General features: G+C 38.3%; 1 protein-coding gene across 2 annotated transcripts in view; it reads right to left on the bottom strand.

The window, feature by feature from the left end:
- Nucleotides 1–20550, bottom strand: part of ST6GALNAC5 (ST6 N-acetylgalactosaminide alpha-2,6-sialyltransferase 5) — a 152711-nt gene extending 132161 nt beyond the window's left edge. For both annotated transcript variants that reach the window (XM_033113249.1, XM_033113248.1), the window contains exons 1-2: nt 20298–20550; nt 19230–19469 (exon numbers count right to left, since the gene is read on the bottom strand). In XM_033113249.1, the coding sequence (XP_032969140.1) occupies nt 19230–19469; nt 20298–20312 (255 nt within the window). In that variant the 5' untranslated portion in view covers nt 20313–20550. The remainder of the gene's footprint in view (nt 1–19229; nt 19470–20297) is intronic.
- Nucleotides 20551–23676: the final 3126 nt, after the last annotated feature.

The following is a 23676-nucleotide window of genomic DNA, read 5'->3' as shown; positions in this document are numbered from 1 at the left end:
CTTTTCTTGCAGAATAAAGGGTACTGAGAGAACCAGATATCCACATTTAAGAGATGAAGTTGGACCTCTATGTTCCATTATATACACAATTAATACAAATTGGACCACAAACCTAAATGTAAAAGATAAAACTAGAAAACTCTTAGGAAAAACCGTAGAAGCAAATCTTCATGATCTTTGATTAGGCAATGGTTTCTTAAATATGACACCAAAAACACAAATAATGAAAAAAAATAGACAGGTTAGTATCATCAACATAAAAAATTATGTCTCATTAAGTTAATGCAAATGAAAAACACAATGAGATACTACTTTGCACCTACTAGCATGGCTATAACAAAAAAAAGAAAGACGACAACAAATGTTGGCAAAGATGCGGATAAATTTGAACCCTCATAAATCACTGGTGGGACTGTAAAGTGGTACAATCTCTTTGAAAAACCATCTGGCAGTTTCTCAAAAGGTTAAACTTCAGATTATCATATGACCCAGCAATTCTACTCCTAGGTGAAATATACCCAGAAAAGATGAAAACGTGTTCACACAAAAGCTTGTACTCAAATGTTCATTATTCATTATTTTTAATGTTCCAAAATGGGAAAACCCCAAATATCAATCAACTGATGAATAAACAAAATGTGATGTATTCAGACAGGGAATATTAGACAATAAAGAAGTTCTGATACATGAATGAAGCTTTAAAAATTATGCTAAGTGAAAGAGGCCAGTCATAGAAGGCTAAATATTGAATGATTTCATTTATATGAAATATCCAAAATAGATAATCCATAGAGATAGAAAATAGATTGCGGTTTCCAGACACAGGTGGAGAGAAGAATGAGAAGGAACTGCTAATGAGTACGGGGTTTCTTTTAAGAGTGATGAAAATGTTCTCAAATTAGATTGTTGTGAAGATGGAACAACTAACTCTGTGAATATGCTAAAAACCAATGAATTATATACTTTAAAAGGGTGAATTATATGTGAATAAAACATAAAAATCTAATCAGGTCAAAAAGCATTTATTGAACATTTGCTTTATTGTCTACTTTTTCTAGCTCTAAGTTAGAGTTCTGTTGTATCCCCCAATATACTTAGCTAAAAGTTCAGAAATAAAACCTTTGTCACACAAGAATTTTTTGACGGCCAAATTGAAAGCATCTAAGGAATATCAGCTAGGCAAGGAATCAGAAAGCCCATTCACCAATCTATTCCTACTGAAAAAGTGATCTGTATGTGTACTCCAGCCAAGTGAGATAAAGGAAAATTCACACACTAAGAAGAAAGCTGGAGTAAAAACAAAAGGGAATCTTCCCTTATCTGATTGATAGGCTGATTGATTGATTTAATTTTTCTACAGCTTCATTCCCCACCCTCACTCCCTTCCCCTTGGCCACCATTAGCTTGTTCTCTGTATCTATGAAGTCTGTTTCTATTTTGTTTTGTTTATTCATTTATTTTGTTTTTTTCTTAGATTCCACATATAAATGAGATCATACCTTATTTGTCTTTCTCTGTCTCACTTATTTCACTTAGCATAATATCCTCTAGATCCATCCATGCTTTCACAAATAGGAAGACCTCATTCTTTTTTATGGCTAAGTAATATTTCATTTTGTGTGTGCGTGTGTGTATGTATATATATATATAATACTCATATATATGAGTATATAATACATATATATAATATAATCATAGACATATGATAACATATATATATATAGATATATATATATATACACACACATATATATGACATGTATATATCTCATTTTTTAAATCCATTCATCTATTTATGGACATCTAGGCTGCTCTCAACTTGGCTATTACTAGCAATGCTGCAATGAACTTAGAAGTGCATATATCTTTTCAAATTAGTGTCTTTGTTTCCTTCAGATAAGTATCCAGACGTGGAATTGCTGGATTCCATTATATGATTTAAATCCAAAGTCAGAAATCAAATTATGGATTGCATTTTCTTGTGGGTTCTTTGGTTTGAGGGTAAGGTTGCCCTTAAGTTCTTCCTCAGTTGTTCCACTTAAAATTTTCATTTCACAGTGGAATACTATTCTGTCATAAGAAAACATGAAATAGTGCCATTTGCGACAACATGGATGGATCGTGACATTATTATGCTAAGTGAAATAAATCAAACAGAAAAAAGTTGAGAACCAGGACTTCACTGATATGTGGGATATAAAACTGAAGGCAACAAAGGAACAAGACAAACAAATAAACAAAAACTCATAGACACAGACAATATTTCAGTGGTTACCAGAGGGTAAGGGGGGAAGAGTGTGGGAGAAGAGTGTAAACAAGGTTAAATATATGGTATTGTGAGGAGAACTGACTCTGGGTGGTGAACACACAATGTGATCTATTACAAACTTATATACTTGAAATCTAGTAATTTACTAACCATTGTCACCCCAATAAACTTTAATTAAAAAAAAATTCATTTCATTCACAGGACTAGATCTTTTATTATTACTTTTAACTTTATGCTTCAGATGAAATCTCTTGCTATGTTTGATAATCATTTAAATTACTGATACTGTTCTATTCCAACACTTGCTAAAAATGGCTATTTTTAAATATGGTTGGGAAACTGTGCTAAAAGAATTACTAAATGAAAATATTTTTGTCTTCCACAAATAGAACTCTGCATAATGGAGATCTTTATTGTTAAAAATATACAGATTAGTTATATTTTTAAAACTTATATTGGATGACATGAGAATTGAGATTTTTATTTGGAAAGACTTGATATTATTTGTTGTCACCCTTTCTATATGATCCTCCACTTTCTCACTTTTGAATATCTTTTAATTATGCTTATATTCATACATATGGTGTGATATCTATGTAAAAATAATGTTCATAGAATAAAGACCTTAAGAAAACATTCCAAAAATTTTACAATGATTAGGCTAAGTTTAGGTTATAAAATTCCTAGAGATTTTTATTTTGTTCTTCTACTTTTCTGTATTTCTAAAATAACCATAAAACCATCTGTATATAAATTTAAAATAATATTTTAAAGTTTGCTATGGATACAAGCACTTCAGATAAAATTCCTTCAAAAGCTGGATAAAATGTTTCAAAAATTTTTCAAGACAATTAACAATAAAATAAGGGAAATACACAGTGGTTGAAAAGAGAATAAATATAGCATGTTGAGATTTCAACATCCATGTCAAAAGTCAGGAGTCACATTGAGCCTGAGCAAGTAAGGGAGACCTTGAAAAGCCAATAACCCTGAAGGAGAGAATAAACTAGAAAAAGAAAATCTACATAGCACAAGGAAAGTATGAGAAAACTTGTCAATTTTGTCCTTTGCTCTGGGTAAAGGATTAAAAAGTCTTGAGAATTCATAAAAATCATAAAAATGTGGTTTACATTCACACAATTGGCATGTATACAGAGGTCAAGCTTATTTTAGAGTGGTAGTTCTTGGATGATACGGCCCCCAGAAGCTTAGCAGAAACAAATGCAAGCTTTCTTTGGAAGAATGCATTTTTAACAGAGCTCTATGGATTTCTGCAAACATAGTTCAGATGAACGTGGAGTCATGATAAACACCTATACAAACACAAGCAATACACATAAATGAATAAGTTGCTTTGAATAAAATCAGAACCCCCTCTCCCACCGTACTTAGACCTCCAATGTTTTAAGATACTGGAGTTATCAGATACAGAAATGAAATGTGTGTAAGGAAGAAGACCCTATAATATAATAAAAGATCAGAACAATTTGGGGAAAAACATCTAAAAATGACTTGGGAAAAAATACTTGGTGAATGAATTAAGTAACTTATTAGACATAGATGAATAGAGAATTAGCAAACTGAAAAATCAGAAGAAACTACCCAGAACGCAGCAGTTAGACAAATAATAAAACATGATGAAGAGATAGAATAAGGGAAAGACAATGTATTTAAAGAGATAATGGTTTAGATTAACTAAAAAGTAGTGACAATTTGCCTGATGCCAAACAGCTCAGTATCAACAACGAGAAGGAGAAAACACAAGAATTAAGTCTTCAAAATATTGAGAAAGAAAATAATTGGTGATCTTGAATGGTATTCTCTTTCAAGAATGTAGACAAAATAAAGATATTTTCAGGTAAACTGAAACTGTGTTTACCACCAACAAAACTTCATCAGCAGAACTAAAAAATTTATTTCAGGAAGAATAATAATGGAAATCAAAGTTATAAGAAGGAATGATGAGCAAAGGAATTGGTAATATGCAGGTAAATCTATATAAACATCGACTATCTGAAACAACAATAATAATGCTAATATCCAATTTGTTGGTCTTTTTTTAAAAAAATAACTAAAATACTTCAATAGAGGAATCATTTAAAATTAGTGTTAGGGTTGACTGGAGTTAAGGTATTCTAAGGACCTTGAATTATCTAGAAGGAGGGTAAAGATATTAATGAACTTAAGACTTTGGTAAGTGTATGCATGTTAAAAATTCAAGAATGATATTAAAAGAATAGAAATCAAGAGTATAATTTCCATGCCAGTATAGGTTAAAAAAATGGAAAAAGGGTGACCAAAAAAAAAAGAAAGAAAGGAAGAAAACAAAAAACCAAAAACTTCACAAAACTACACCAATCCAGAGAAGGGGGAAAAGGAGTGGGGGGAAAAAGCATAGCATAAGAGATAAGTACAAAGCCAATGTTTAAATGAGAAAAACAAACAAACATAAAACCCTCCAATATATCAGTAATGTATAGCAAAAATCACAATAAATATAAATGAACTAAACTTAACACTTAAAAGACAACAATTGGAAGTTTAGATTGAAAATAAATTCCAGTTATATGCTATTCATTTGGACAAACACATTATTACCTATAATGTCAGATGAGAAGCCCCCTGACCTGGGCCTTATGCCTCAGAGTCATGCCACTCAAACTATAGTTCCTGGACTGTAGCAGCTGCATCACAACGTGCCTGTTAGAAATGCAGATTCTCAGACCCCAACTCAGTCCTAAAGAGTCAGGATCTGCATTTTAGTAAGATCTTTAGGTGACCCATATGCACATTAATGTTTGAGAAGCACGGCTTAAAGGGCACAACATATCACCAACAACACACAAATTACGCTGAAGACCATAAGAGTACCTCCGTCATTCTGTCACAACATCAGTCATTATTGTCACCATCCATTCTTGTGTCTAACACCATCCAGGCCCCAGAAAAAGTGCTTCCCCACATTCCTCGTCCTCTGTCCTTGAAACAAAAGGCTACTGTGTTCAAATGCCATGGAGATCTGTGGGCTGTGCTACTGTTAAGGTAGAGCTGGTCACTGCTTCAGACTGTGTATGGCTAAAAGTGAGTAGAACGAGAAGAATTTTAGATTGTGACAAATTAGAACATATGAAAAGGAACCTGGGGGCCGAGGGGAGCTGAAAAAATAAATAGAAAATCTTCAAAGAGGTAGTCTGCTTATATTTTTTTAAAAACTGGAGATAATTCAAGTGGGTAGACTTCTGTCAAGCATTAGCCACAGTAAAATTTTCAAGCACAATATTACACTTTTTAATTGAATGATTTAATTATTGACCAGACAATAAAATGACCAAGAATATTATTTTGATCACATCCGTAACTGTCATAGATCAAATGAAATCTTTGAAATGTGAAAGTCTTTCCTAAATGAAGACATAATTATTGATTAAAGCAGTTGGGATGTTTGTGGGCCTTCATTTGTACTCTTGTCTCAGACATAGCAAATGTTAGAGGCAGGCCTGGACATACATCAGAGGTAAGTACACTGAAAGACTGAAAATTATAGGATGGAAAAAGATATAAAAGGCAAATCCTAAAGAAAATCTTAATGGCTATTTTTATATTAGCAAAATGGAAACCAAACAGACTTAAAACCATATCACTTTTTTTTGAAAACACAACACGCTTACATTTAGGTTTTAAAAAAATAAAGACTGCCATGCAAACATTTGGCAGAAGTAAATCAAAATTATATCATTATTTACATCAAAGCAGTAGATTATGGGAACATTTTCCCTCTCCTATTTTTCAAAATGTTTAGTTTTAAGCAAAGAAATATAATTAGTGCAATTAATGGCTTCTTGTCTCCTTTTTTATTTTTCACTTTTATTTTTATTTTTTGCATGGAAGTGGGAACAGCTAGGGGTAGGGTGGCATGCACAGACTTGAGGTGAGGGAGCTAAAAACTCAGGTGCTGTCATGGGGATGGAAAAGAAGGGATAAAGGAGGGTAGTACTTCAAAAAATGAATGAGAACGCCAATCTTTATCACTGTATTATTCCCAATGGCCAGAAAGTGGAAACTATGCAAGTGTCCATTAAAATATGAGTGGACAAACAAAATCCATACAACAGACTATTTCTCAACCAAAAAAGGAACAAACTCCTGATACATTCCAAAACACGGGTAAACCTTGAAAACATTGTGAAACAAATTGAACATAAAATGAAAACTACTGAATGACTCCACTTACATGAACTATCGAGAATAGGCAAATTCATAGAGACAGAAAGTGTAATAGACATTACCAGGCGCTGGAGGGATTTGGGAGTTATTACTTAGTGGTTATTGAGTCTCTGTTTGGGGTGATGAAAAATTTTGGATATAAATGGTGGTGATGGTTGACAACACTGTGAATATTGTTAATGCACTGAATTGTATACTTAAAATGTCAAATTTTATGTTACGCATGTGTCACCACAATAAAAACATTTTAAACAATGGATGGAAAGGATTCAGCGATGCTTCAAGTTGGAGGATAATAAAGAAGAGAGCTCAGGTGGCAAAACAAAGGACTGATTTGATAAAGAGCTTGTTGGCAAAGACCTTGTGTTCTCAGACTCATTCCTTTACTTGGAAGCTGCCACCCGAGATATATAAAATATACCCTCTGCCAGTTGGCCGTCATGGGAGAGGCAGGCCCTGATGTCTCTAATGACAGAATTATTCTACTCGTGGACTGGAAGAATAACGGCAGTTCTGAGATTATGCCAAAAATCAAGAAGTAACAGCTAGCACATATTTGAAAAATGTAAGAAATAAAGAGTAGCTCAGAAACATCATTGAGTAGCAATAGAAAAAGAAAAGTTGAGAAGAATGGTCATAGAATTCAGTAAGTTGTAGGTTAAAAGAAGATAAAATGTTTTATAAAACAAGATGAACAAGAAATGCAGAGAATGATGCTAGTTAAGAAGGTGACAATTATTTAAAATTTCTTTTTTGGAAAGACAGTTATGTCAAAGTAAACCTGTACTACTGTGTTTCCCCGAAAAATAAGACCTAACAGGAAAATAAGCCCTAGCATGGTTTTTCAGGATGACATCCCCTGAAGAGAAGCCCTCATGCGTCTTTTGGAGCAAAACTTAATATAAGACCTGGTCTTATATTCGGGGAAACACGGTATATATGGACAGGGAATTAAATCACAGAGTGGAAGCCCGGAAAATAAAGGCAGATGTGAGGCATATATGTGGAAAGGGACAGCTCAGTGACTATGAAGATAGAGACCATCTCCAACTGTGCCGTGGAAGCCGCCAGCGACGCCCCCAAAGCAGCTACCGATGTGTTGGAAGAAATTTAGAGCAAAGTGACAAGAAGGATTAGGGGACAATTAGGAATGATTTTTTTAAAAAAACTAATAAATCCTGGAATACATTCTGTAGCTGAGCAAACAGCAGGGGAATGAAAGGTAGGGATGGAAGCACACAATTTTAACAGTCACAATTAAAAAGCGCTGGAGGGTTGTAAATAGAGAAAGAAAGGCATTTTTAAGCTAGTGGAGGGATGTGGTTAGTATGCATCTTCAGGATGAATAAGTGGGGAGTTCAGCATAGTTATCAAGACACATTTCCTATTTTTTCCAACTCTAATTGGACTATAGGTCCCTCACTGAGTATCTAACCGTATTGCTCATGTCTTTATACCACAGATCACATCTGATTGATAAAACAATATACACGTGGACCCCGCAGAGTCAACATATATGAATAAAAAAACGGGAAGGAAGTACATTGAAATATCACACAGACACACACCTGTTATGTATGAAAAAATCTGTAAGGAAATACATTAAATTATCAGCAGTAATTCTATTTGGGTAGTAGGTTTATGAATAATTATTTATTTTTTGTTCTACCTTGTGCCATTTTGAGATCACTACTACGCATTTACAACTGCATAGGAGTTAAGTTTGTTTTCAGAAAGAGCACCCTAGCTCTCTCTGCTCCCTTCTCTTTTTCAACATGGTATAGGGAGGCTAATGCGGAGGAAATTTTTTCCAGATAAAGGGATTCCATGATCTCAAATATAGTCGACAGGCATAGTTTGCATAAAATAATACTGAGTTTTGGCATTCATAGGTTGGCAGAACACCCTGGAAGATACATAAAGTAAGGTCTGGCCCTTTCCCATACTTCAAAGCTGCTGAAGGCTGAGACACCATCAGGCTGCTCCTTGGGCCCATTAAGAATGGTCCTACCCTTGTCCCATTTGGGAGACCTCCTCAGGGAGGTCTGATCACTGCACTGTACACCTGAAGCTGAAGCTGAACAATAATGAATGTCAACTATAATTATATATATATGTATGTATATATGTATGTATAAACTTACAAGAAGCGGAGTACAGCATTAGGAACAGAGACAGTGGAAATGTAATGGCTCTGTGTGATGTCAGAGGGATAATGGATGGGGGAGGGGGGTTCACAAACTGTGAGGGATATAAGGATAAACGTCTAAGTACTACTTTGTCTTGTGCACCTGAAACTAATAAAAAAAAAACAAAAAAAAGAACGGTCCTTTACTTGGCATATCAGGCAGTACGGAGATTCATAACTACCTGGATCACCTGAGCCCTGAGCCTATTCATCTTCCAGGAGCAGTATGGTGCTCATTCCAGGAAAAAAAAAAAAAAAAGAACTTATTTTTGACTAAGTGATTCCTTTGTTCCTTGATGTCCTGTTCTGTTGTCAAACAACACCTCAAGTTACATCTAAATGTAATAATGTCAAATAACTGACTCCTTTGTTGATACTTCACAGTTCATGATACGCCACCCTTACTTGGCTTTCTAGAACCCAGTCAGCATTTCATGTCGGCATGGCCAGGTACCTCCTCTGATAACAAGGAAGGAGCAACGGATGTTATATCTCACTCTGGTCCTTATTCTTCATCTAGGGTCCAATTATTTCATCTTTACATTTCACCACTGCAGGCTGATTTAGTTGGGATATCCTATTCTCTACAACAGCTTTCTCTGACGTTTATTTCTGAGCTCTGGGATTAAAAACCCATCACATTTCAAACTGAGCCAAAAACCACGCAGAGTCATTAGTAAGAGTAATGGCATAATTCTCCAAGGGATTAGTGACAGCTAGAGCATCAAGGCAAAGCTTCCTCCAGTCTGGCCTGTGCATCGGTGGTGGGGAACACATACAAATTCCTACAGTCCCCTTTCCCTTTCCCATGTTCTGGAATACAAGCAGAATGTTATCATTTCTTGCACTTTGTTCAAAACTTGAAACTAGCGGAATAAAAATGAAATGAACCAGTTTTACGATTTGCAGTACAGAGTGGAAGCAGATATCACTTCTGGTAATTCGAGACAACTTGGAAATCCCTGACAGCAAAGCAGCCTCGAGGGTGTGACATTGCCAAGTAACCCCAAATATGGGCCTCATAAAACCAGAGTTCATTCAGATATATATTTTTTTGCTCCCAATCAAATACATGAATCAGAAATCAGACTGTCTCTTGATAAATTCACGTTAAAATTTCACATTACTTTGTGGCCAGTTTCCTTTTGATACAAGAGAAACAGGAACTTTTCTTAGAAGTGAACAAACTTAAGTGATTTAAAAGAATGATAACTGTTCTCTCTGTAACTTTGGGGAATGAAAGGAGAGGAAACCACTCTCCACCCCATACTTCCAACAGATCTATACCTGGTAAGATTTATTATGCAACAAAGTCTCCTTTAACAAGGTTGTTCTAGAATAAAGTCTCCCCCCGTAGAACTGTTACATAATAGTCTCTTCCAACACATTCATTTCACATCCCACTCACTGGCTCTGCTTCAGGTGGCGGGTTTAATTCCTGCCATAACTAGAGTCTCCACCAACAGCTTGCTTCAGCCTTAACCATAACTCCATTATTTTGCTCGTCAGTATGTGGTATTAAGATGCACAGTGAGGTTCAAAATTAGACAAAGTTGGACTGCCATCTGGGTTCCTCCTCAAACTCTCTTCGTTAACTACTGAGAGGCAATCTTGAGCCACAAACCTTCTGCTGCTTGCGAGCTGCATCCAGACTATCTGCGCCAACACATTGGGTGGGAAACGTTAGGTCACTTATCCTCTGGCCACCAGCATCACTTCTCAATCAACAGTCTGCCAACCGGTCCCTCTTCCTATAACGAGGGGCTGCTCTGACCTGCCACACAGAAGCCACAACGATCCACTGAACTACACATCTGATGGAGTCCTTCCTCTAATTTACTCTTTAAAGACTTCCCCAAAGCTTCCAGGATAAAACCCAATCTCCGTAGCATGTAAATATTTCTATCTAATCCTGCACTGTAATTTTATGTGTTTTATCTGCCTATTTCATAGATGTAAGTTTTGGGAATCAGGGATCACACTCTATTCATTGTTGCCTCCAAGGCCTGGAATACAATGGCAAATACATGGTTGACACAGAATATTACTTGTTAAATGAGGGAATGAATGAATCTAGTTTAAGCTCCTTTTCTACAGGTTAACTCAGGTCGAGTAGCATGACTGGCAAAAACTCACCAGTAAAAACCTTGAGCATGGTTCCCTGCCTCCCATGACACCATACTGTCCTCAAATATGGGGATTCCTATATCTCAACACCTGGTCCACTACTCTGGAGAGGTTGGCAAATGTTACTCTGTATTTAAAGGGGAACCAGAAATTAAAGATGCGTATGTCACATACATGAAGTTCTCCTGTTCTTATCATTTGTGTCGTTGCTATGTTTAGAAAGTCTGTTAGCCAGACTTGTTCAATTCTCTTCCTATTATATATAATTACAACAGGACTCTGCCCACCCAACATTCAACAAAGATTTATTGAGTTTTGACATGTATAAGATATAGTTTTAAGTTCTGGAGGTACCAGGGTGTGTAAGTTATGTTCCCAGCCTCAGGAAAGTACAGTGTAGTCGGGGAGACAAGCATATGGACAAATAATCACAATATTGTATGATTAGAGGCATGTGTAAGACACAGAGAATATTTTAGCACTTATAAAGGTATAGTAACTGTAACATGTATTTTCTCCAGTGTGATTTTCCTGTGGGTAGGGACTAGGTCTTTCCTCTCATTTTCTCCTTTGTGTCTAACACATACCGTATTATAGTAGGTACTCAGTCAATATGTGATTGACTAACTGATACACGGCTAGCATGTGGGATCTATGCTGCATAGGGGCTGCATCTGGGAAAACTTTAGAAAGGAGATGCTTGAGCTAGATCTTAATGAATGATTAGTTCTCTAGCTAGTAGATAAAAGGAGAAAGGGCATTGCTTAATGGAGGTAAGTGTAAAAGAGCAAGATATGTTCCCAGGGTGTGTGGAGCCTACGCAGAGGGGAGCTGTGAGAGGTTAGGTTGGAGAAGCAGGCCAGACAGACGCTGTGGGACTTTGGGAGCCTTCCTATGGAGTCTGAACTTGATCCTCTAGGCAATGGGAAGCCATTGGAGGCCTGGAAGGAACATGAGCAGATCTGTAAATTAGAAACGCAAAAATGGAGTTCAGTCAGCAGAGAGGTCCCATATGTGCAATTAATTTCCAGAATATGCTTCCTTGTAAAAAAATGTTTTAACTCTGCATTTCAGTCTGTCAGAGAGTACCCTCAGAGCCTGAGAGGTTCCCAGGATCACTACAGAGATCTTCTTAGCCATTAAAAAAATATGTAATAAAAAATTTTCCTTTTCATTCTGTGCGACAACTGTCAAGGTGACTTCCCTACCATAGGTAAAATGGTTTCTTATTTGCCGAAAGTAATCCTATCTGACAAAGTAGTACATCTCAGAATTCAGGAGGAGTCAATCGTTACTGGCAGAAGGGCAGTTCTTCCAATCCTGGGTTAACTAAGTCTCCTTATGATGTTTTCTTTCCCACTGTGGAGAATTCCGCTAAATGAGTGGTCTGGTCATGACATTTTCTACAAATAATTGAACATGACAGTCTTCTTTTGGCTTGGTTTACTTTTTAAAGGCAAGATTCATTCCGATTTGCAAATTGTTCCATTCACATGGGTACCAGACATTTCATGCAGCCTTTAGAATATCCATTGCTAAGTCAGTGACTGGTGGAAGGGCTTCTTAACTATCCAGAGGCACAGTCTCATATTCATTTCAGAATAATAAGGTGTTTAAATATTTATTTCTTCCCAATAACTGGGTAGTCCTAGGTTTTTCATTTTAATAAATTCTGTCCAAATAATGTCGAGTCACTTCTTAGAATATACTGGCACTGAATTTCCCTTATGGCAATGATATTCACATCAGAGACCCACATTTTAGCCCCAGCTCTGCCACTAACCCAAGACTTTGGGCAAATCACACGACCACCCGTGCATGCCTTTTGATAATTTTTGTTTTCCTTTTAGCTTTAAAATTCTGAGCATGTTTTAAGAGATCTGATAAGTATAAGAACGTAGAAATGAAACAGTTACAGAACTGTAAATTGTGGCAGGAGAAATAGTTCTTTATGATATGTAGCTATTCCTTTTCAGGAACTCCAAATGGTCAGAAACTCTTCTTTAGAAGAAATTTAAGATCTTTGTATAGATATACTCATTTATTCAACAAGAATTTATTGAAGATCCATTATATTAAACGCTGACACTACAATGACAAAAAAGAGAAAAAAAATATCCCCAGCCTCCAAGAGCTGATTGTCAAGCGGGGAAAGCAGACAATTTTAGACAAGAAATAACAATAAACCAGAGTAAGTATTATCATGGGATCCTGGCTATGAAGACAAAAATATACAGCTCAGATCTAACCTGGGCTACAAGTCAGGAAAGGTTTCCCTGTGGACATGTTGTCTAAACTGAGAAAATACATGCCTGTGATTTTTATTTGGGAAACCATATTGAACAGAGCAAGCAATAAAAATATTTATTTGTCCCAGGCCCAGACAGAGTTTAAGACTAAAAGAGCATGTGGAGAATAATCTGAGTACATCTCATAAATGTCCCCACCCCCAAGTTTTATTAATCATTTGATCATAAATTTACAGACTCCCATGCTGATTCTTCTCTTGAATCAGGTTCCCAAGGCATGAGTAATGACAATATTATTATTTAAGATATAATCATTCCTTTGCTTTCAAAAGAGCCTTCACAACTAACTTACTCAAAGAGTATATAAAAGGTGTATAGGAGGTTTTCAGAATGATTTGTTGATTAATAATGGGTTTTAATTTTTCAGTCTTTTCTCATCTTTAATCTCCCTTTATTCCAGTGTTCACAGGACAGGCATTATGCTGTGCTGCCACGAGACCCTAGAGGTTATAAAAAGTCCCCTCGAAAACAGGTGTCATTGTTCCAGGAGAGATCTGATTGCAAATATTCTGTCTCATAGCCAACACAATTATATTCAAATTCATCATGCCACAAGTATGAGATTTGGTTTGGAAAATAGAGTCACCATATGTTACAAACACAATTGAACAGGATAAGAGGGTTATAGCTCCCTTCAAGAGCCCAGGAGAGCCTATCGAATGCCAAAGAAAAATCATAAAGAGGTTGAATAATTTGATTTAACATCAATCCACTTTGAAGTTGCAAAGTTGCTTTGATATCCAAGTTGTTTACAAATTATTCATAGGATGTCATATACTGTATAATATATATACAAACACATATGCATTAAAAAGGGCTAATAAGTAACGGAATTTTAGTCTGAAAGTTTTATAACTTCTAATAATAGTATTGAACTCATTTTATAGTTGAGAAAGATCACAGAAATTGCCTCCTTTTTAGTGTCAGTGCCTTGATTTATTGATTCCTGGTTTCATATTATTATTCAGAACTGGCTTTATTATTTAACCTTTCTTCCTTCTTTGTCTTCTCTTTTCAATTCGATCAAAGTTTCTTTGAAGGAAGGGCCTGTGTTCTTCATCCCAAATACCTAATTTTGCAACTATTAGGCCTTTAATGAATATTTACTAAGGGCTATGATTAGTTCAAAAACCCAGAAACAAGTTAGCTACAGGACTACACGTTACGATGATTAAAAATGTTTCAAATGATGATTTTCAAAATTTAATGTGCACAAGAATCATAAAGAAGCATGTTGAAATGTAAATTCCCAAACTTCATTCCCTAAGAGTTTTATGTTTTAAATAATTTTTTCCTCTTCCTTCCCCATTATTATTATTGTTATTAAATCAAATTTAGGAAAGATGATATATACCAGGGTCTTGGGACTACACTGATGTTTCCTATAGAGAAAGGACTTGACATAAAGTGAGGTAGCTCTATCCTTCTTGGCACCCTCCTCCCCAACCCCACTCCCTACTTTCTTCTTTCCTTCAATAAATTCCTACTGTGTGCCCACTAAGTGCCAAATACTGATCTAGGGCCTGGGGTTAAACTGTGCAACAAGATGTACAAATGCTTTGCTATCACAGTGCTTAGATTCTACTGGGAGGGAGAGCAGACAATAGACAAGTAAATTTTAAGACTATTTCAGATATTAAGTATTATAGGGAAAACAAAACAGGCTGATATAGTAGAGAATAACTGTTGAGGAGGGCGACGCCAGAATATGACATCTAACCTAAGGACTCAATGACCAGAAGAAACAAATCATGTGAATGTTCTAGGGCGAGAGCTTTTCAGGGAGAGGGAACAGCAAGTGTAAAGGTCCTGAAGCAGAATGAGTATTCAAGGATCAGCAAGAAGATCAGAATGCCTGGAACTTGAAAGCAAGCCAGGTCAGACTCATCCAGCTGGTATGGTCTGGGCTTTGGCATGAAAGTATCTTGGGATTCTTCCTGTGGGAAGCTGGATGAATATTTCTGGCTCTCACAGAATTAAAAAAGGTTATGTATTTTAATAAATGTTAAAGGAACACATTATTGCAACTCCTCACCCATGAAAAATAGTTCATTTCATGATTCCTTTTGGTTGATGCTTTGTGATAACAAGGTTTCATTGTCACTGGCAGATTATATTTTAAAATACCTGAGTACTGACAATTAGCTCACTTTGAAATTGTTTGAGATCCAAATTATTTATAATTTATTGGATGACTCAAATGACATAAATAAGGTCTAATAAATGATGTAAACTTGTATTTGAAAATTTATATGCTTTTCTAAAGGAAGAATACTTATAATTTCAAACTAAGTTACATGGCATGTGCTTTTTTCCCCCCTGGTTTTCAATTATTTTCAACTCTTGCATTGATTTGTCTTATCACTCCAGCTGGACATCTACCAATTAATAGTAATAGTACTATTACCTCTAAGAAGTTTTGTTTTGCCTGAATAACTGAGGGCTTAAAGGAGGAAAGTAGCAAGGACAGCATGTTACAGGTATGTGTAAAATCCATTTCTGGGGGCTACTACTGAAGCGAGGAGATAGCAGCTCAGCTTTAGACCCCATTGATCACTGCTCCTTCATAAGCCATCTCAGAAAAGGGCAGTGTAGGTGACAAGTGGGCCTTCTGTGATAAGAGATCCTGTCCACTGGAAATGAAAATCGACTCAGTTTCATTTTACAGAGTCCACCAGATGGCAAATGACTTTATCTACCCAGACCAGATCCGGACTGGAACTAGAATGGTGTTCCATGCACCCCTTCCAGTCTGCTGGGAGACTTGGAGCTTTCCTCTGAGGGTTGCTTGATAGAGTGTATGTGTGTGCTTCAGTTTGGTTATATATTATGTTGCAGTTTTAAATGCAGATGGTTCCCAAAGCCTTGGAAATTGGCTTCTTTGCTTGTGTCTGGCCGACTGGGTTAGAAATCAACGGCTTGCAAAAACAGGAACCAGGAAAGTTATGGCAAAATACAGATATAGTAGCTATAATGGTAGACGTGTAACAAGATGGAAATGAACACATTTATAGGGAAAGGTCTGGGGGGAAGAGGTTGGGAATGAAGAGAAAGAATCTAAAATGAAATGCCTTCATTATTACATAAAACTCCAAGTAGCCTTCACTTCCTCCTACTGGAATTACAATTCCAGCACACATTGTCTATGAGAGAGGAAGTAGGCAATATGACCATGGAAAGTGATATTTTAAGCTTCAACACATATTGCTCGTCACTGACTTGACTTGAAGCATGTCTTTCAACAAAGGCACACAGTGATTTAATCTCAACAGTAATTTAGTCTGCAGCTATATGAGACAAGACTATCATTGCAGACAGGCTGTAATTTGTGAAATTCAGGTGCTGGGGTTTAAAATCACCCATTGAATTTAATCTTGGAGTTAAAAATGTTAATCCTATCACATAACTGAACAGAAACACTACATATTTATCTGACTTTGGGACCTCTGACCATGGAGATGAGAACATTTTCCTATAATGCTCTCTAGATTCTGTAAATCAACGGCAAATCAAAGTCTGTTGGAATTCTGATTCAATATGCAGCAGCATATGGCTTGGTGGTCATCATATTCAGCACATCCTATAGTTTTTCTAAGGCCTGATATGAGAGTGAAAAAAACAAACAAACAAAAAAAGCAATCAGAGAATCATTTGGCAACATAACAAGAATAGAAAAGCTTTCATTTTTTACCCTTCCGGATGTTAATTGAAAAAAAAAAAAATCCTAGCACTATTCTAACAAATTTCTGCCTAAGCAAGACTATAGGAAGATCCCAAATTTACCTGATTAAACAGCACCTTTTGAAGAGGACACAAACATTTTGCACATGCACTTTCAGATAGACATCAGAAATGGAACCTTGCCTAATTTCTAGGCAGCTAAATAGTAACAGTAACGGAGTCAGTGATTGCATTTTGAACAGAAGTTTACATTTAGTTCAATGGGACAAGTGGGATCATGCCCAGAGAGAAGGAGTAGATTTTAAGATTTGTATTTGTTCCTTTGCTTGCAGTGGTGTAACCCCTGTTGAACCCTTTGGGTAGGGAATTTTGTGAGCTATTGGTTTTCTATGAAAGAATTTCATTGGTATTAATTATCTGTAAAAATTTTCCTGGTCACATTTATAATTCTCTCTGATAACTATTCCAAGGACATTTACACGTACTTATCATTCATATAACACTTCAGTTTATACAACCCTTTTACTAGATTATCTCACTTTCTCATGTAGACTTTGAACATTCCTTCCAAAAAAGAGCTGTTCTTCATTTCAATTAAATAAGGCTCTGATACACTGAAAATGGAATCCTGCATATTTCTGTGAATAAACAGTGAAAACAAACATGAGGGCATCATGTTTTGCCTTAGGCTATCAATATTCTTAGCTGGTGTCTGTCCAGCAAGAAAGCACAAGCAGGAAAGTATTACTAGGATTATCTTCCCAAAGGCCCATGAAGCTTTCAGCAAATTTACCTTTTGACATCCCTATTAATCAAAGATTCACAAGGGCTAGGTAGCCATTTCCCCTAAACAATAGCCATGAAAATCCACTGAGTTCAATATATCCGTCATATACCAGTTACACATAAACACCACATCCATCCACAGAGGCCACTGCCTAAACTTTCCTAGAACTCCAGCTCTTACCAGTTGCTCACACATGCAGATAGAAAGTATGTAATCAATCAACAACTTAGAAAAGTGAAGCAGTAATTGCAAAACTGATGGCCCTTTCTACTTTTGACTTTTAGTCTACCACCAGTCCCTTTCCCTGAAATCAACTTCCTAATGAAATCTCTCCCTCCTTTCTGCTTCTCTGAATTCTTCCCTGTGCATGGTGACCTTTTCAAAGAAACTTCCCTTGATACTTCCAGGACAGTGACCTTGCTCATCTCTCCCCAACAGTACTGTTTGTGTCTTGCATTTTCTATACATTTATACCTATCTGTCTGTTCATCTATCGGTCGGTCTATCTATCTATCCATTAATTTACATTTCATGATATGTTTTTCCCCCCACAGGTATTCCAAGATCCCTAAAGGCTGTGTTCTGCCTTAAATTCTTTTGTACCCTCCAAAACCCTTAGCATTACGCATTGTACAAATTGAGTGGAAATATTTTGATTGCCTCTTTAAAAGAAAGTTTGACTTGTTCATTCAGAGTAAGAGCAATCTTTTCCCACAAAAAGGAGCACTTGCTAAATATTACTTTGGTTCACAACCATAAAATCTAGTAATAAGAAAAGCAGAATAGTTTGGTGGTTTTTAGAAATCCTCTGACTTTATAGAGCAGACAGAGTTGAACTGCGTTTTAATAAAAATATATAGAGGCTTCAAATAATGGGGAATACATTTAAACTGTATTAAAATATCTTTTCAGAACAAGGAAACTTGATTAGGATTCTCTCCGAGCGGCTCCACACACTGAAACCAGATTCATTATTCCAGGGAAAGGAAGCTCAATTTTTAAAAATTCATCTTATTAATTACTAGCCAAGCCATGCAGAGGCTTCCCGGAAGACACAGGAAAACAGGCTCTCAGCGATAAGTTTCAAGCCAATGGAAGATGAGTTTGTGCCTCAAGCCTTCCTCGCTTGCCTGGGCACCGCTCCCCAGGGCTGTGGCAATTCTGCCCAGAGAAATCCCAAGCACAGATCAAAGGGTAACATTTGAGCCTGAGCAGCGGCCGCGGACTGGCTGCTACTCACCCCTGGGTCCGCGGTCCGAGGAACGCTCGGGCTAGTATTCGCGCCATCCCGAGTCTCGTCCCACAAGGGTGCGACTTTGTGGCCAAACCCAAGGGAACCCAGCACCCACCCGCAGCTGCAATTTTAGGGATCAGAGTGTTTTAGTACCAGGGCCCGTTCCTGTTAGGGAATTAAGCTTTGGGGTCCACTCATCCCATCTCCATTCCCAGAAAAACTTTGCATCCTTTTCCAAATAGGAATTCATACCAAATAGGAACGATCCCACCCCCTCAGCAGGTCCACTCCCCCTTCCAGCCTCCGAATGGCACCTACTCACGGTGCCTCACAGTCCCGGGAAGGGGACAGGTTCAGCTGTGCGGGATCCCCAGGCTGGGTAGCGTGCGGGTTGGCGAGCCAGCTGTCACCTTGTGGTCCGCCACGCCAAGATATCCGTCCAGCGGCCGCGGTCCTACGGGGGCCCCGGGGCGCGACGCGGAGCTGCTCTCCGCAGATGGCTGCGCGCTGCCGGTCGCCTGCTGCTGGTGCTGGTGCTGCGGCTGCTGCTGCTGCGGGGGACGCTCCTTCTGGCTGCTGAGGCTGCTGTACAAGAGCAACAAGCTGGTGCACATGGTGGTGAGCGCTAAACACACTGCCAGACCATGGCGCTGCGGGCGGGCGGGAGAGAGCAGAGGAGAGCCGCTGAGAGCCGAACCCGGAGGAGCGCGCCCGGTGGGGACACCGGCAAGACCGTCAGACAGGCAGGGGTGTGTGTGTGTGTGGGGGGGGGGTCCTGCGGCGAGTGGTCCGGGTCCAAGACCCGCCGTGCGCAGCCTGGGCAAAGGCGGCACCGTCCCCGTGCGTACGGCAGGGGATGCTCCCGGCGCGTAGCTGCTCTCGGCCAACGCTACCTCCCAGATCTTTCGGCAGAGGGCAGGTGGTGCACCGCGCCGGGCTACCGGAGGGAGAGCGCTCGGGAGACGCGAAGAGGGGTGGGCTCTCCCTTTGAGGAGGGGGCCCTCTCCTCAACTCGGGTGCTGGAATCTCTAGCCCTTACACTCTGTCCTTTGGGACCCGTGGGGCTTTACCTCCACGATCCTTACAAGTTTGAAATCCAACAAGGAAACCAAGAAAGTCTGAAAAGGTCCCCCCTCCTCGCCCTCTTAGTTTTTGCCAGGCGGTTGCTTTTAGGCATCCACTATCCTCTCAGCAATGCTCCCACCCCGTCCTCCGCTTCTACAGCTTTCTGCTGTCTCCTCGGACCTCCTGCTGGAGATCCAAGAGGCAACCCGAATTCCCATCCCGGCTCTGGGATTCCTAGCCAGGCAGAACCGGGGAACAGGGAGGAGACGCGGAGCAGGTGGAAAGTTATCCCTTTGTAACAGGCGACCGCACGGCGCAGGGTTAGGCGCCCTGGGAGCTCTCCCGAGCGCCCCAGGGACGCTGCGCCTGGGGGTTCTCGCCTCTGCCCAGAGGAGTTACAACAAATGACTCACCATCAGGGTCTTCATTTTGGGCACCTCTTTTGTGCGGAATCCTTAGGCACACGCGTACGGAGCCACTTTTTCTTGGAGGGTTTCCATGGTGGTTGATGGGGCACGGGAGGCTCTGATATTAGCCTGGCGGCCACTCGCAGCTGAGTGGGCAAGGGAGCCGCGGGACCCAGGAAGCGCCGCTGTTGCAGAGATTAGAGACAGAATTAAAACTGAACCGGACCCTCTTAGTCGCTCAGCAATCTACACAACTGCCGCCTGCCGCCGCCTGCTGGGTCCTAAAGACCTCTGTATCGCTCTTTCCCGCCCCCAAATAATATTCTTTTCAGCCTAGTGGAATTTCTGGGGCGAGAGTTAACCATGCCAGTGTACTCACCTCTTGGGCCGAGGGCTTATTTATCTTTTATGAAGTTACAAATAATAAGAGAGAGAAAGGGGGGGGGGGGAGAGAGAGAGAGAGAGAGAGAGAGAGAGAGAGAGAGAGAGAGAGAGAGAGACACGAGAACCCAACCCGATGCTGAACACGATACCCATTTGAAAATTCAAAAACTAAATTTTCTGTTTTATGACCTTGGTAAAAACAAGTCAACGACCTAAATTTCAATAGCCTTATTTATAGATTTTGCATTTATGTTCATAGCATGAAGAAATCTGTCACAAAATAAAATTTCTGAAAAATATTTGTTATTTAGTTTTCCAATTGTAAGCTTTCTAATATTCTCTTCCCTCTTAACTTTTTAAATCCAGTTATTCTCATGTAATCGTTATATCATAATTTTCACCTAAATTATTTAATTCAGTATCTGTTTTAGATATTAGTTTATATTGTTATCAGAACTTTGAGGTTCTTAGTCTTCATCTAAATGATTTTTAAAGTATAAAAACGTCCAGCATATCATATCCACATGATTAACTGTACCTGTAGATTCTTCCTAATATTAATGAAAAATTTCTGGCTCCTAGAGATAAAACTGCTTACTACTTATTTTATAAGACTCTTAAGGCCTTTGATGCTCTCCTTGGGTTGGTCTATTGCACTGACAGTACACAATTTCACATTGAGAACTTTGATTAAAAATTTAAAAAGTTATTTATGTTGGGAAATTCACACCGACAGCCTGTTTAAAAGAGGCTGCCCCCATTCTTCCACCCCCACCCCCGCGTTGAATTACAAATGGCATTTGTTAAATGTCTAATTTAGCTAAAAACATATTTCTTGTAAAATTGCTCAGTGAGAATAGTTGTCTTAATATATTACGTGACACCTCACCTGTAGCAGTGTAATGTTAAAGATTACATTAAGATGGAAATGATCAGCAGGCCAACTGAACCATAGGCATAATAAAAGCTTTCTCAAGGCCAAAAAAGGCATTACAATCCTTTTTTAATCTTCACTAATCCATTGCTGGACTGATGATACAACAGGAACTATTTTTAACTTACAAGACATCCTTCCATGGTTAATATTAAGAAAGTTAAAATGATTGCTGCAACAGTGACTATCAATGCAATGTGTTTGGGGAAATGCAAGAAACACACGGGATTTAGCCTTCCAAGGAAAAACAAAAAATTCCAAACACTGTCCAACATTGCCAGCCTTGAAGCTATTTATTCAATTTGTGCTTTAGGCTTGAAGAGTACCAGTTGTTAGTTAAGGTAGGAAAAGCAGCAGCCAGAGGAGAATCTTATCAGGTCTTGGCAATTCTTTATTGTACGGTTGCACTTGACACTCAAATTAGTGAAACAAAGGACCGACTTGATGAATCATTGCAAGCAGATTATCTGTGTTTCTCCAGGGCTCCTTCTGAGATGCTGCTAGACTCAGCTCCTGCATTTTTCAGGATCATTCCCCTTCCATCTAGCAAGTTGCCCAGTGACCGATAAAATACTTCTAATATATTTTGCCATGCCAAACAGAGCCATCATATTTATGATTTAAGCTCATGGCAGCACATTGGACATCTGTTACACAGTATGTCTGACCAAATTCATTAAGCTTATGCTTTTTTTCCCCTCCTGGGATAGCAGTTAGCTAGTTGTTAAATCTACTTATGAAATGGCCAGGGTAAATTTAAAACTGTAATTCTGAACTTGATTTGAATAATTTCAAGGTCTCTGGCCTTCAAATATTTGATTAGATTGATGCGATGGTTTTAGGCTGTCGGGACTGAGAGCCAAATGCATAAGGTAGGGTGGGGGAAGGGCAGATAAAACAAGTAACAAAAGTTAAAATCCTTGTGCTGTTCAATTAAATGATCATTTAATGATCACCTGGTGGTTCTATAGTCAGGAATGCAGAGATGAATAGGACACAGAGCCTCTTCTCTAAGAGCCCACCATCTCGAATGTGTATGTGAAGTGTGTGACACAAGTCTGGAAGTAGACAAAGAGTACTAGAGATTCAACATATATTTATCAAGTTCCTACCATATTAAGCACTTACTCTAGTGAGCACCTACTGTGTGTCAATAATTAGGGATACCTGATTGAATAGATCACATGCTGGCCGGAAGGAACCCAAAATCTATTCCCGGATAAGTGCTATAAACTTTTATGTTACGCAGATCTAGGAAACAATAAAAATACTGGATTTATTTTTCAACTTCTGAGTGCTCGCTTATTTCAGATCTGATATTTTAAGGGTATCCACCTATGTTTGTGTAACTTTATGCACACCTTTAAGTTAATAATTTGAATAGCCAGAAAGAGCGTAACATAGTCAGCATTCACAGACACTTGATTGACTTGGAGGCAAGTAGACAAGTCAATAAAGCTTTTTTAGTTCATCTAACTTGTCCAGTTCAATACAAAGTGAGTCAGGGAATCACAATTTGTTTCTCAAAATCCAGGTAGCTGAGATGGATTTCTCACCATTTAAAATTTTGCCACATTTCTGCCTCTGGTGCCATCACATCCAATCAAATAGATTTCTACTTAAAAAAAAAAAAAAAGAAATTGAGTGCTCCACAATGTAGGTTATATGATAAACTGAAGGTAAGAATTTATGAAACAAGGCATGTCATAGGATGAGGAGGGAAGAAATGGAATCTGAATCTCAGAGGGAATGTCAGCCTGTGCACACAGCCACAAAGGCACCGCAAAGCTACCAAAGAAGGCAGAAAGACAAACTATCAGAAATCCAGGAGTCTCACCCATGATTCTTAAGTGACCTCTCCATTCAGAAATGCATGTTTCAAACATTTCAAAGATGGATGAAAAGCAGAAAACAGCATAATGTAAAGTGCATTTGAGATACAACTGCTTTTCTCCTAATGATCTTAAAGAACAAAAAGGATTCTCCTATATGCAACAAAAACAAAAAGGCTTATTAATAAGTAGCAGAAAGTCCTGGAACAAATTTGATACTTTACCATTGGTGTTT

The sequence above is a fragment of the Rhinolophus ferrumequinum genome, chromosome 9, assembly GCF_004115265.2.
Source record: "Rhinolophus ferrumequinum isolate MPI-CBG mRhiFer1 chromosome 9, mRhiFer1_v1.p, whole genome shotgun sequence".
Lineage (NCBI taxonomy): Eukaryota > Metazoa > Chordata > Mammalia > Chiroptera > Rhinolophidae > Rhinolophus > Rhinolophus ferrumequinum.
The sequence above is the reverse complement of the archived record's forward strand: the minus strand, read 5'-3'. Positions and strand labels throughout refer to the sequence as shown.